The sequence below is a fragment of the Linepithema humile genome, chromosome 6 (assembly GCF_040581485.1).
Source record: "Linepithema humile isolate Giens D197 chromosome 6, Lhum_UNIL_v1.0, whole genome shotgun sequence".
NCBI lineage: Eukaryota > Metazoa > Arthropoda > Insecta > Hymenoptera > Formicidae > Linepithema > Linepithema humile.
In genome coordinates, this window is record NC_090133.1 from 5,411,185 (window position 1) to 5,426,720 (window position 15,536).

At 35.5% G+C, this 15,536-nt stretch overlaps 1 protein-coding gene and 1 long non-coding RNA gene across 2 annotated transcripts in view; one reads left to right on the forward strand and one right to left on the reverse strand.

The window, feature by feature from the left end:
* The window catches only part of LOC137000821 (uncharacterized), a 199,913-nt gene that overhangs the window by 77,980 nt on the left and 106,397 nt on the right, over positions 1-15,536 (reverse strand). The gene's annotated exons all lie outside the window — the stretch shown is intronic.
* LOC105677038 (uncharacterized) overlaps positions 1-15,536 on the forward strand; it is a 72,862-nt gene that overhangs the window by 41,656 nt on the left and 15,670 nt on the right. Inside the window, exon 4 of the mRNA XM_012375347.2 lies at positions 11,110-11,127. Within this exon, the coding sequence (XP_012230770.2) occupies positions 11,110-11,127 (18 nt within the window). The remainder of the gene's footprint in view (positions 1-11,109; positions 11,128-15,536) is intronic.

Sequence of the window (15,536 nt, forward strand, 5' to 3'; positions counted from 1 at the left end):
ATAGTTTCAGGACATTCGTATATATACGCACGTATCTATCAGTACGTTATACCGTTTACTCTGTATTATTCAAACAACCTGTTATTTTCCAACATTGTCTATCAATAGACGCACCGTCAGGTACCGGCTGATAATCTCGGCAGGTAAACGCGGTTACCGGTTGAATTTTCGCTCGAACGGAAGTGGCACAATTAAGGGAGTTTTGTCTCGGGGGGTGGCCGGAGCCAAGTTCCGGAGTACCATTAGGTATATTAATGTGCTTCCCTAGTTCGGGTCGTTCCGGGGCCAAGCGCATTATACCCGCCCCGCGCTCATTTACAGCCGATGCAATCGGCCAAACAACGCCGGTTATTGCCGAGATTAAATGTAACTCAAAAAATTGGATTCCAGTGATATCCCCTTACGAGGTGTGACATCCACGATTCGTAGCTGTTTGCAGCGAGATAGTTTCTACTTCATTTCCACTCGGCGTCGACTAGACACTTTTTTCTCTTCGCGCACATATTCTCAGATTTCAATTCTTTCAGCTATCAAATTTTCAATACTTTAGTCCGCGAAGTGTTCGAAAAAGTAAGAACTTGAATTTTATCTCTTTAAATTTTAAATTATTCCCTAAAAATTCTCATACTTGTCTTATCAAAAATTAAAGTATGCTTTATAGATTTTTATAAAAGTTAGATTTTCTTTATAAGCGACTTAAAGAATTTTCGTGCACGCCACGTTTTTAATGGAAAGGATCGATGCTTGAGGTCGAGTCGAATCGATTCGGGATGAGAACGAATTCTTATTATTCTGCGTCCGCGGAATATAAATCTGCATAGGAACACGCTCTCGCACGCGTGTGCGTGTCGACACTCGAAAATTATACTTGCAAACGCCGTAGGAGCGTAATTAACGTCGCTGGCACGCACCATTATCCTGCCGAGATATCCTGGTATTATCGCGCGTTTTAAAAATTGTCGCCTCGTTTATTAAGCACTGTCGACCGGTATTTTTTTCACTCCGAAATTTAAGCATTTTTCAAATGAATAAATTGCAATGAACAGCTGCTCGTTCGCTTGTTCGTTTATCCATATAAAATAATTGAAGAATTAGTAAAACAATTTATGAAACAAAAATCTATATTTATAAATTTTATCTATCAGTTGTCCGCAGTTGTCGATGCAACTTTCGTGATTACTTCAATGATTAAAGATAGCCTTCAAATGTAGAATTAAATAAATTGCTTTTCTAAGTGATTTTTTAATATAAAACTGATATAAAAATATAAGTTTTAATCAATTTACAAACATTTAGTACATTTTTGTTCGTGTGTAAAATTAATAAAAGAATCGCTAAAAATGATGACAGATCATATGATACAAAATCGCTTTGACCAATATGCAGAATGAAACATTTAGCAATTTTTTAAATAAAAAGAACAATAAACTGTTTTTCTTTTTTACGTATTATTTTATTTATGTGCATATTTCAGATATTAAAACTGACTCCATTTATTAAAATAAAAACTTAATTGAATATCAGTATCAGTTTTATACTATAATCCTTTTATCGCTACACTGCTGTATAATTATTGGAATTTGTAAAATATGCCATTTATTCGTGAATTTTTTAATTTATTTGCACGAACAAAGGAAAATTGTGATTTTAGATAACTGATAGTATCAAATTGAGAAGAGATAAATGCGAAAGTCATATTTTATACCGAGAAAAAGTCTAACCAGTCACGATAAAATAGATTTATTTTACACAAAAATTGATTTAGATTTATTCATAAATTTTATAAATACGTGTAATATATAATATAAATAGTTTTTTTATGCACAATATAACACATTTAATATTCTTCTTTTATCAACTCTTTTGATTGTGGGAAAATTATAGTTTTAAACAAAAATATTTTTTTATGCATCACGATTACTGTAAACTTGAAGAGGTTGCTTGCAAATGAGAAATTCGATAATGTTATGTTAGAACAAGCAATATATCGCTCGCTTGTACGCGTGTGCACTACGCGCATCTGAATGTGGTGCACGATAGCCCTCGGTGCACCGCAAACCGCGACATAACTTGGTAAACCCCCATCCTCTCTCTCTCACGTGTTAAACATTGATTACTGACATGCGTATAGTTAATATACCAATGCAATTCTCGTGAACATTCGAAGCCGTTATACTTCCTCCTGAATTTGAAACAATCGGGTTATGCAGAATACCACATTTTAATCTCTCGTGTAATTTCCGAAACTGATGATTACTGAAACACATATTTTGAATCAACTTGCTGCATCACGAGGTCATCTCGCGGTCAATATAACTTTGTTCTATCGTTACATAGAGCCTCTTTCAAAATATGAAGATTGTTTTTTTAAACCAAATCATATAATTCGTTTGCATTAGTTTTTTTTTTGTGTGTGTATAAATATGGTGCATATCTAAATTAGTGACACAGTTAACAGCATTTGTCTTGTTATGAGAAAACGATAGTCGCAGAATTAGAAGCAAGAACTCCCAGGAAATGCCAACTGTCTTGCGTTAAGGTCCCTCATAATCCTTGTTAATAAATCCTCTTGTTATACCCTTTCTCAACCCTTTGTTCTATTCGTCATAATGAATCCACGAATATAATATACCCATATGTGTACATGTTCAGAGAGAATATTCAGAGTTTAACAAGCCGTAATTTATTTTCTACTATTTTATTTATAAAATAATTGCCAAGTGTATTATTCACAGAACTTTGTTATCCGTCGCTATCAACTCATATGTTTTTCGCAAACCCCTAAAGGACTATCGGGAGCGAACACGGGTATCGTGCAAAAGTGACGACCGAGCGAAAGTCATCCGCGAAAGAGATGACGCGATCGCTGAAAGGGTGGATCGATTTCTTCGCACACGAAGGGTACGGCACGATAAAGGGCGGACTCGTCCGCACTGGAAGAGGCAACAGGAATCGAGACGCGGACGCGATTCGCGCGAATATCGCCGTAGTCTGTTTTCGAGCTGAGTTCAGCGCGAACGTGATTTTCGAGCACTCAAGCGAAGTGGAGAATGGTGTCCGCAGCACGTGCCTGCGGGCTAATCCGCCATCGTCATTCCCGGCTGACTCCATTTCGCTGTACGTTCCGCCCGTTCCGGCGGTTTAGCCGGGAAACTGGTGTGCTCTTTTTATTTCGCCAAGTGTTTTACCTCTCTTCGGACTAATTCGGGATTGTACTTCCATCTCTTACTGCCATTTCCGCAATATCGTCGAAAAATTTTGACGTAATATTTGCTCTCGGCACGGTCAGCTTGTACAATATATTGCAACGTATCATTCGCGGCATTTGTTGCATCGGCGAGAGATTAGAAGATTTCCGAGATTTTCATTCTCTTGAAAAGCGAGATTTTTTAAGTTAAAATAAAGCAATGAAACCTTACAGCTTATTTAATTTCAAGTACATTTCACTTTGAGAAGTTAAAATCTAAAGAATTACGAAAAAAAGTTGTAAAAAATGATCGCTATCAGAAGATCAACTTTATCTAAAGATCCTGAATTCTGCTAATTTAATTCAGACCTAAACAGAATTGAAACTATTCACGCGAGAGCTCTTTCTTAATAAATGAAAGCTCGCCTTTGAAAGAACCGAAATACATCTGAATGCGCGAAGCGCTCGCGGCCAGCGAGCGCGCTCGTCGTGTAAGCGCTGCACTTAATCAAGCGCGAATACCAAATCAGTGTTGGGAAAATTTCCGCGGCGAGCCCGGCCGCGTCCGATCGGGTTGGTTGGTAGCGGCACGGCGTGGCGTGGCTCATTCAGAGCACTCGTTCATTGTGCACGCCTGGTAACCTTCGTCTAGCGGCGTGGTACACACAGAGGCCGTACAAACAGGCCTGCCTGTCCGCTCCCGGCCGCTGAAGAGCATATTTGTGGAGCAGTCGAGCGAGTTCTATCAACATTTCAGCATCGTTAGCATTCAATTACACGATTATCGAGGGCCTTGGACTGCCTGCGCGATCGTCGGACGCGTGTCCCCTTTCGGGAGAGAGGAAGGGGAGGGCGCACACGAGAGGCTTACATCGTTCGCTCTCTGACGCTGGCTGCGACTGATTGTTCGAAAGCTACCCCTTCCGCTTGATCGGTCCAGTTGATGAAAACGCGCCTGCCCTCGTGTTATTTACCAGAAAAATAGTCAAGTAAAACAGGGAAGAAAAGAAAGTTGGTCGTCGGGTAAACCGTCATCCATCATTGCTATCGTATAAACAAAAATACGAGTTATGTTTATTTCGTGTAATGCGATAATACAGTATAAGTATAATCGCGTTCTTTAAATATTCATTTTTGGTATGGCATTATGGTAATTTCGCTTTTCAGCTTCATTGATTAATATAATTCTTGAAGAGAATCATTGAAGTATTATAATTTGATTTAATTTATCAATTCAATTCAATTCAATTTGAAATACGATTTCTTTATTTACTTTCTTTATCCAAATTCAAATTAGATATCTTTCAATTTTGAAGAGTTAACCGAATCAAATATTATCCTGTGTCATTGGATACGTAGTATAGTTATCGCAAGGGTAATATCAAAATGTAGTGCCGGTCAACGGACCGGCGCTGGAGCTTTTATTGAAATTCTTGAAGGGGACCCTGAAAAGAATTCCTTCCTCTCTCGGACCGAGTCACACCTCCGGAATGAGCTCAGTGTTCGGCGGGACGTAATTTGGTGGACTGCAAAAACACGCGGAATTTCGCAATCGGCAAAGAGGCAGGTGATAAGTAAAGCGTATTCGAGTATTTCGAAAGAATTTAAAATTGAAACAGCAACGCGCCAATTCTACAATAATGATATCACTTTATAACACATCGCATTTCTCATTGGTGACCTAATTTTTAGAATAACTCAATTATGAATATTGAACACAGATGCATATTGAATAAGGAACTAAAATATCCGGAATAACTAAAAAATTCAATTAGGAAGCGACGGTACGATCAGTTTGGATTTCATTTCCGGTTCTGCGTCTCTTTGATCTCTTTTATGCCTGTCGTCCTTTGCCAAGATTTTTCTCGACTGCTCTTTTGCCGGTCCTCCGATAATGTTACGATAACGAGACAATGCCATCCTCAGAAGAATGTGCGGATCACGAGAGAATGCGCAATTATAATATTAACTTCAAAAATCATATAAAAGTAATCAAATGCTCACATGTGGAATTAAACCAGTTAAATGATAGCAGAATATAATTTGTCGACAAAATTTATTTAAAAAAATTAAATTTTAATAAAACTCAAATATGGAAAGTAATACCATGATAATATCATAGCTCTTTATTTCCCGAGTGGCGTTCAAGTTCAAAATCTCAAATTTTTGACCAGAAATGTATTCTGAAGGGCTGTCTACATCCAGTAAACAAGTGGTGTAGGTCCAACTTCATAAATAAGCCACTGGGAGTAACACAAAGTTGGAGGAGTTATTCCCATTTATCTTGAATTTTCTATAAGCCCAAACGCAAAACATTAATTTCCCAACAGTTTAAAAATTGGACTTACACCACTTGGGAAATAAGGAGCTTATATAATACTATGATATACTATGGTATAAATTTGAATATTGTCACTTTTTGTGTATTTTATACTCTTTGTATAATATATCTATAATAATATAATTATTAATATATCATAGATATATAATAATATATCTATACTCATAATTATAAAGACTAACTGAATCATAACATTTTATTACAATTATAAGATTTTATTTGCATGTTATTATTTCCGTTTTTCATAAATTACTATATTAATTGAGGAAACAATTTAAAAAACTTTTTATATATCGCCACTGTTATCATTACTGTTGTCATTATCATCCTTACAATATCATTCTATCAATGGATCGGGGATCACGATGTCATGGCCAGACGATGCACGTCACGCGAAATTGAATATCGATTAATCGCCCTCAAGATTCGCTAATGTTGCGCCGGAAGTTAATTAAGCTGCGGTAATTGCGATCTCTCTTAAGCGATACTCATTCGGCTTTCCACGAGTTATATCGCCTTAACGCAATCGAATTGTAGCATTAATTTGTCCTATTACCTGAATTAGAATTATCCAGAATTAATAATATATGAAATCACTTAGAATTTTTTTATTTGCTTTCTGAAGAACCTAAACAGATAGAAGCATTTTTAAGAACTTGAAATGTAGATTTATTACACGAGAAATGTTTAAATTAATTAGTTTTAGATTCACAAACTTTAAAACTTCTGTGCTCAACTATAAATTTTTAGGTTTTTAGATCTTTAGCTTTTAAAACTATATAACATTTACAGGTTTAATATACGCACAAAATTTTCTAATTTTATCGATTCCTTTCGTTCATCGGAACAAAAAAAGCTTGACGCGCACGATCTCGATTTCGTTTACTCTCATTGAGTTTTTCCGACCTTTTTCCCTTTGGCTTTCTCTCCGACTTCTGCTATTGTTCTTCGCGGCCGGCGTCGCGGCGCCTTTCATCGACGCTCTTTTGTTCGCTCGCCAATAACGCTACGATAACGAGTCAATCGTATCATGGAGAATCGAAAGGTGTCAGCCTCAAATGCTTCAGCGGGAATTGCATCGTCGGGAATCAAGGAATCGATAGTCAGGTAAATCGTTTTCCCACCTTTTCTCTTCTTGCGACGCGCGAAATGTAAACAATTTGCGCAATTCGTGTAATTAATTGCAGGTGCTTAAGGTTTCCGTTCATAAGGTCCTTTCACACTATAGTGTCTTGCGTGAGAAAAATGTAATAAGTTTAAAAAATGTATAGCAATTAAAAGTCTATGCATTGTAAAGAGAAATACAATTGAAAAGTTTGATGTAATTGTGCGATCCAACTCACTTTTTAAAACATTTAAGAAAATTACTCGCGGAATTGTTAAAATTATGTTTACATTGACTCGAGAATACTTCTGTTACTTCATATTACTCGATCGTTTCCTTTTTCCGGGATTAAAGAAATTTAATTTTGTGTATTAATCCGATTTCGGGATTAACTTGGAATTAATTCTATTATCAGGAATTCTGCTGGAATGCCAACATACACAGCATGCGGCATTTGCAAAGAAAATATTTATTTAAAATAAATTCGTATATAAAAATATGCGAGTATGCTTTCTATGCGTTCATCATCTATGGGAGTATTCAGTTTCCCCGTAATGCGCTTTCTGTTGTTAAATAACACAAATAGTGTGAATAACGGTGATAATTTCGGCGGGAGAAATTAGTGAGCGAGAGAGAAACAGAAGGAGAAAGATATAGTCCGCGCGCGCAAATGGCTACCATAAAAGCGTGCTAATGGTTTAACGTTTATTCGCAAAAACACTGCGTGCTTTATCGGCATGCATTTCCTTTGCCCTCAGTCCTCTCTTTTCGATGAGACGTATGGATCACATGTTATAAATAATTTGTGTAATCAACTCAATTTGCAGACGCGCGCCACTGGTAATTGTTAGGAAAGCACATTGCATTAATAATCATAATAATGATAATAACAATAGCTGTCTCTGAGTGCGGAGTTTGCACCTGTATGGCTGTTAACAAATTAATGTTTAAAAGATAGTAACGGTATAACTTTGAAATGCGCTGTTTAATTAAATGAGATATACTGGGAAACGAATACCAATAAATTAATATTAAAAAGAAAGTAGCAGCGTGAAGCCAGAATAAATTACTCAAGTAAAATAATGTGTGGGACGTGTGGATATTAATAAATTAATTTCGTAAAAAGCAGTGTTTATTTTAAAATGTACTTCTAACATGAGATAATGGACTGCGAATTAACAAATAATGAAATAAAATGAAAGCGTGCCATTGAAACGAATATCAAAATAAAATAGAATCATTTTTTCGGTCCTTTTTCTTCGACGATATTTACGCACTATTACATTACGGCAACTATTATAATTGCGAACCACAGTTGCACTTAGATTTTTTATTGGTTTTCCTATTACTAAAATTTATTCAAGCTAATTTTTCTCCCGTTATACTTTTGCTTGCATTTTGCATTGTTCGTGATTCCTGATTTTCCATTAACTCGCACGTATGTTTAAACACATTTGTACAATTGTCGCTGGCATGTAATATCTGAAAAATTCGTCAAAGAGTAAACGGTTTCATAAAAACGAAACAAGAGACGGTACGTCGGTACGTGATCGGCGAAAAGTCGCCAGTCGACAACGAATGACTGAATAAATAAAAAAAAGCAGAATGTCAAACTATGGACATTTTAAATAACAAAGGGTCGACGCCCGACATCCTAATTGCGGCGCCATTTTTCGATACACGCGGCCGTTTAGGACGGTGTCCTTTTTATTCTGCAGCACGCGTGTTTCGGACGTGTCTCCGCTTTTCGATTTTCGTGCGTGATCGATTTTCGGCCATTCCGCCAACTATTTTTCCGATGTGACGCGTCGTGACGCGCTGTGAAAACGTTCGGTGACGAACGCCGTCCACGCATTTCACAATCGTGGTTCTAGTGAAACGGTAAAAGGCCATAATTATTTTTCCACGTTTCTCGCCTTTTTTCTCTTTTTTATTGAATTATATGAGAGTGAATCGAAAAATGAAAAGAAATAAAAAAACCGCATGCAAGTTAAGCTTTCTGTATTTCTTGCATAAATAAAAATTCAAAAAAAGTCGTTTGCGTGACATAACAGTTTAACTAAACAAAAATGATTTGTCATATATATATGTAGATTGTCTTAAAATATAAGAATCAGTGATAAAGAAATATTCATTGATCGATATATGGTTGCCTTTTACTAACATAAATAAAAAAATAAAAAGATAAAATTAAGGATTCATCAAACAGTCTACAATTAATTGACGTAAAATTTTACATTGTCCAGCTTTCAGTATTCATCGACAAATTCAAAGGCAAAGTGAAGAAGGCAATAGCGTTTGTTATCTAAAGTGTCTTTACTTTTCACTCGCTTTTTTTTGGAAGCTTTTCCGCTGTTTAGCATCGCGCTATCAGACAGAAGGATTACTTTGTAATATATTTGGGTAGTTAAAGGCAGACTTAGAGCTGGATCGGCGAAACACGGCGGATAAAATAAGAAACCATAACAAAACGCAGCAAATGAGATCACTGCATATAGAGTGTCGCATTTTAAATTATATATGTATAGTTTATATCTTTTTTTATCATCTAAAATTATCAAAATTAGCATTTAAATTTAAATAACATATTATTGAGTAAATTAATAATGAAGCTGACTATTTTAACACAATGCTTATTATTTTGATTTCTTAAATATCTCACCATCAACAAAGAAATTAATTATTAAACAATTTATTTTGATACTTCTTTTTCCCCGTCCTTTTTGCAACAAAGTTGGCTACAAACTTAATTTTTCAAGCTAGGAAATTTGTTAGAATTACCGATAGCTAAATTAATTATGTTGTTAAACTTTGTTTTTTAAACGTAATCGCAAAATCCATTAATGTCAGAATTTTTGAGCTCGAAAGATTCTTGCATTACAAAAAGTGGTAAATCTGCATACCGCCATATTAACGTTACGATCAAAGTAATTGGCAATTTCCCGTTAAAACGCAACCATTTTATCAGTGTTTCGCAGTGGAAGGCTCGCAGTTACGTTCTTTTTGCCGCGAGAAATCGCACGTTTAAACTGCAGCTAATGGAGCATTTATTGACCGAAACGCTCCTCGCAGGACGAATTCGATTAAAGTTCGACGCGATTCGATTACCAGGAGATTCGTTTTGTCGGCTCTCTGCTGGCTTCGTGTCTGAAAATCTTTGGAACCTTTGTTGGAAACCTCGCAAGAGGCTGAACGAATATATTCATACGATTGTTGAAATACAATTTATGACGCCTGTGGCGTATGTAAAATCGATTGTTACAAAAACGTTGAACACTTTACCAGCTTTTTTTTATATAAAGCGATATGCTTTCTGTAATGAGACTGGAAAATGACAGAAATATTACAAAGTGGCCAACAATTTCTAGCCTTATATATTTCAACGATTTGCAAAACTGTGATGTTTTATAAAAAGACTACATTTTTTTAATAAAAGAGTCGAATTTACAAAGGATTGAATTTACCAACAGCCAACAGCAATATAGATATATTATGAACATAAATACGCTGGATATGAGCAGATACAACAAGTTCTAAAAAATGACTATTACATAATGTAATGCGCTGTGCGCGCGCGATTTTTTCTCGCGCTTATCTAATAATTTAAATTTCTACTTTTTTTGTTAAACACTTCTGCTTTTTATATAGTAACAAAAACACAAGCTGTCAAAGTAATGTCAAACGCAATTGTCTTGATGACAACCGATTAGTAATGAACAAGTAATAAACAAAACCGTTCACGTGAACGTAGCGATAACAATCGCTCGATGACACGTAATAACGCGCAACGCAAATCGACCAATTAACGCGGAAAAGGGGCCTCAAAAGTAAATAACACGCCTCTTTTAAAGTAGGATTTTACTTTAACGATGTGAAAATACAAAGGTTGTATTGGACGCTCTTTTATTCATTTTTTCATGTCGTAAACAGAAAATTTAACAGATAATATAATAAGTTCAATCGCAAAAAACTGAAATCTCTTTATATAACAGATAGAAAATATTATTTAGTTCTCTTTTGGAGAACGCTGTAGTTCGAATTACACGCTCTGGTAATCGTCAATCGATTCGGCATTTGTGTTCAATTGCCGCGATACAGACTGCGGAATAACATTCGAATATTTCGGTCGATGTGAATTTGTGAACATTTTTCACGCCTGCGTTTCGCCTTTTGTATCGCGTGATTGTTATTAAACAATATTATGGTATATTAATTAAATTGTCACTTGCGCGGCGATACAAAACGTTCGACAATGTGTAAAATTAGACCACACCCTGTATACATTCGTTTTAGGCAAAATCCACTTCTTCAAACATAGTTTATTGCTTCGTTGGATAACATGGATCGTAATTGTGGTTTTAGTGAACTCTAAATATATGCAATTAGAAAAAAGCGATGTATTATATTGAATAATAATAATAACATGTTTCTATTAATTATGTATCTAATATGAATTGTTTTTATTCTATGTTTCAGGGACTACTACTATGACAGGTGAATATCTCGAATTTTACTTCAATCACAGGTATAACGCGTAATATTAATTTATGGTAATTCAACGCCACGCGTCGATTGATTGAAAACATAGGTACCGTGATTTGCAATCGTAATTGTCAATTTAATAGACAAGAAATATAGAACGTTTACCGGGTCTCTGCTATAATTTATATTAACAATTTTAACATTTTTTTCTAAGAAGATTTCTTAAAGACATTTATTAATGTTTTTAATAAGTATAATATTGTAACATTCTTATTATTACTATTTCTGACATTATTTTACGTTACTTTTTATTAGCTGTGACGTAGATTTATATTCAAATGCTATTTCGAGTTTAACCTTTTTGGTTGCTGCTTAATTTATTGCTTTGCGAGAACAACACGCAGGCGAAATTAGCTACAAATATATATTAAAATTTAATTTGACGGAAAAGCAAGATTCGCTTTTCTGGTCTTTTTATTGTCCGTTGCTTAACTTTGCAAATTTGACATCTTTTATCACAAATGATATTTCTCTCACGTTCAAAACACATTTATGTATCTCTGTCTCTAATCTCTTCAATTTTAACATGTGCTTGCATCTAATTCGCGAATCAACAATAACGTCGTCGACGTTGCGGACATACGTGCGCGTCTCTCGCGGCGGAAGCTACGCCGGGGCGTCGCGCGAGTTGCATATTTAAAGCCGGCTGTTGTGCGCGTCGCGCGAATGTAAACGCGTTCGAACAAAATAAGGGGAAAGAAACAACGAGACGAGACGCGACACGGCGGTGCGACGCTACCTCGGACCGTCGGCACGGTGGCGACCGTTGTGAAAAAAAGACCGTTCCGTACGACGAAATGCGCCATGGTGCATTCATATTTTGCACTTTTTAATCGCGCGCGCTTCAGACGCGGAACGGCGCGGAGCTTTTATTGCGGGAACGCGCTCCGCTCGGCGCGACGCTACGCTACGCTACGCGACGCGACGCGGCGCGACGCAACGCAACGCACCGCGTGCTCTCCACGCTGGTCACGGAGCGCTTCTGAATAGTCACAATTAAAACGAAAACGAAGGTGTTGCGATGCCGCGCGTTGACGTTCGCGACACTCTCTTCGTGTTTAATGTTAATTTCGTTTTTTAATATTCAACAGAGGCTTTAAGTAAAACAGACGCGACAATACTGCAGCTTTGCATCAGAAGATTCGACAGCGCGCGTATTAGTGTCAGTTTTGTTGTGACACTTTTAGTACGTGAGCTCCTTGATCGTCCTTTTAGTAAATTACTCGTTTGTTTAGTCATACCATTAACCAACAGGAACCAAGCTCCATTTCAAAGAGAAATTCGAAACATAAAGCACAGGATTGTAATAATACAGGAGGATCGGCGCGAATGAGAAGAGAATTCATAATTCGAAATCTCGAATTTATCGCGAGATTCGCAAGTGACGCACTCGCACGCATGGGACAATTCGATTAACACGTGGATACAATGCAGCTATAATACCTGTGTCTATAGTGGGTGTCGGGTTAATTAGAGACGCCTGTCTCTCGAGACCTATCGTCAGAGCAACGTCGCATGCAATGAATTAATAGAATCAAAGCTCGCGCGATCATCCGATCACGAGTTTTCTATGAATAAATTATTATCGGTTTTTAATCTCCATCTCTGCACATACGTTTTTAAAAATTGTGAACTCTGTGCCATATGTCAATTATAGTCGAGTTTCTAGGTTGAGTTTTCTATAAATAAATTTTTATAAATTTTTTAGCGACGTACACTAATAAGAATCGCGAACTTTACGCCAATCCTATGCCAATCATTATTATCAAAATGTAGCATCTTTTTCTAAAATCCTTTTTTTATAAATATATTTTTTCAGTGATTTTTACATTGTAATACTTTATGATTCACACTCTGCAACTTTTCATGTCATTTTTACAATGAATAATGTTAAACGGGAAAGCACGCCTTTTACAAGTTTACCTATATATTTTTAATTAGACAAATTTTTAATTAGGCAAATTTAATCCATGTTTAAATATGCTTTCCATGAAACTCTGCACAGAGTGCTCATTATGCTCGATGTGAATATCATTTCTTTTTTGACAAATTAGTTTGCCTAACTGCTATATATCTCTTCTTTGATATTAATTACTTACATTCTTCTACATCGTTAATTATTAAAAACCACAATATTCTTTGTTTGAAGATATTATCTCATAGTATTTTTTTTGTTTCGGCATAATATTTTGTTTGTAACAAGTAATTATTATTACCGAGGCATACTTCCGCGAATTGACCAATAATTTGAACAAATGCGAAGTGTCATTTCGGTCGAATATGCACAAAAAGCAGCCGCTGGGCTAAATTAATAACAACTATTTACAGTTGCATGAGCGTAATGAATAATTATGGATTATCGACTGAGAATAACAATTTGCGACTCATTGCGCACAAATGAGATTAATTTCGTTGCGGTAGAATATATATTAGTAATTATTTATATTCCTACATGCGAGCGCGCGCGTCTGCAGATAAGCAAGATATGATTTTATTAATTAGTCTTAATTTAAAAAAAAAAAATTATTTGAAAAATTAACAAAAATAATTTGAAATAACAAATTTGTTAAGGTATATAAATCAAGAAAAATAACGGCACACACAAACAATATAAGAAATTTAATTTATTAATAAAATTGGCATTGATAAGAAGATAATGAAAGTACTGCCAGACAAATATTGACTATAAAGAGCACTGCAGATATTTGAAAATTTTATTAGATTCATCACTGTAAAATATCAAGCCATGTGTGTGAAGATAAGCTGTGATGTATCGCGGAAAATGAGATTAAATATACGTTGCTGCTATATAAAAAGCTTCTTAAGTGTGCGGCGTCGGATAAATTAAACCGGAGATCTAAATTGAAATCACCAAGCAACCACATAACATTCATGAGCAAAATGCTGCTTTTCTAAGTAAGCTATCCTCCTGATTAGATCCTTACAAATTATACTTTCTCTTCGCCACCATAAAAAATTAAATTACAATTAGATTAAATTATAAGATGTAATCATACGCGATTGCACTGTACGTAAATCTCGTTCTTAAATGTAAATTAATATTACACTTTATGTGTTGTTTGTTAATTGTTACTTTACCTATATCTGTTATATTAGTCTTTTTTATCATGTCACATTTCTCATTTCACAATAACATGTTATTTTAAGAGAAATATGCTTTTTTAAATCGGCAATTCTTCTAAGAAATATTGCTCATCATGAATGTATGCAGGCTCGTTTCACCGTACAACTCCCATAAATTGTCAATTTTATTTTTGGCTTTACCAGTGGCGTTTCGTTATTGCAATATAAAGTTTGCAGGAACTGAGTATGAAGTTTGTATGGTAGGGAGAACATCCAATCAGGAAGAAGAGGAAGACGTCGGTCCTAAATCCGGAGATGGCAAACGAGGAAAAGTACTACAGCTTGCATCTCTTCGATTATTAGCACTATCTTGATTAATACGATTTGATCGTTGAGTAAAAATATATCGTTTTGTAATTTTAATGATAGCGGTGACAAAAGATTTAAGTAAAATTTTGGAATTAATATAGAATTTTCCGTAACAATGGATATATTCAATAATAACACACAGTGCAAAATATTTTTTAGTGACTTCTAGCTCGCTTGAGCTTTTGAATTTGGAAACAATATCACATAATATCCGAACTATAACATATGAAACAATAACGTATTGAGTAGCATCATCAATGGTAACGATCATTGATATCGAAACGGGAAGTATTGAGATGTATAATATCACCACACTATTAGCCAAGTACTAGCTTTCCCTCTGATATTATTAGTCGTATGTAATCACAATAGAAGCACAGGTATCGTGTAATTGCCTTTATTAACAAACAACAATAATGTCACGATAATAACAATTTACGCGTTGATCACATGCACGTCTATACATCGTGTGCAATATGACTAAGCAAACAAAAATTTCTCATTCTAATTCTTGTAATTAGTGAATTAGCTTAAACTTTTATTTTCCATTGCTGGAATCATTCTTTTCTTTGCTCCCAGAAATTTTTAGATATTTTCTATAGCTATATTTTTTTCACCTTTCTTGTAGGATAATACTATTTCCATACTAGATTTCTTATATTATAAATAAAATATTGTTAAAAAAATATTTGTGCACAAGTGAAGGAAAATTATGACAAGATTACGGAAGGTAAAAATGATCGAATAATAAGTCGCGTCGCGCGAAAAACAATCGTTCACGAAAAAGAGAGGGCTAAGGTGTTGTGATTCTCATTGTCGCCCTTCCAAATTAGAGGATGGCCACGTAACGCGACGCCAAGCAGTCTGAAACCGGCTGTTAAACCAATGCAAATTAGCGGAAGACAACC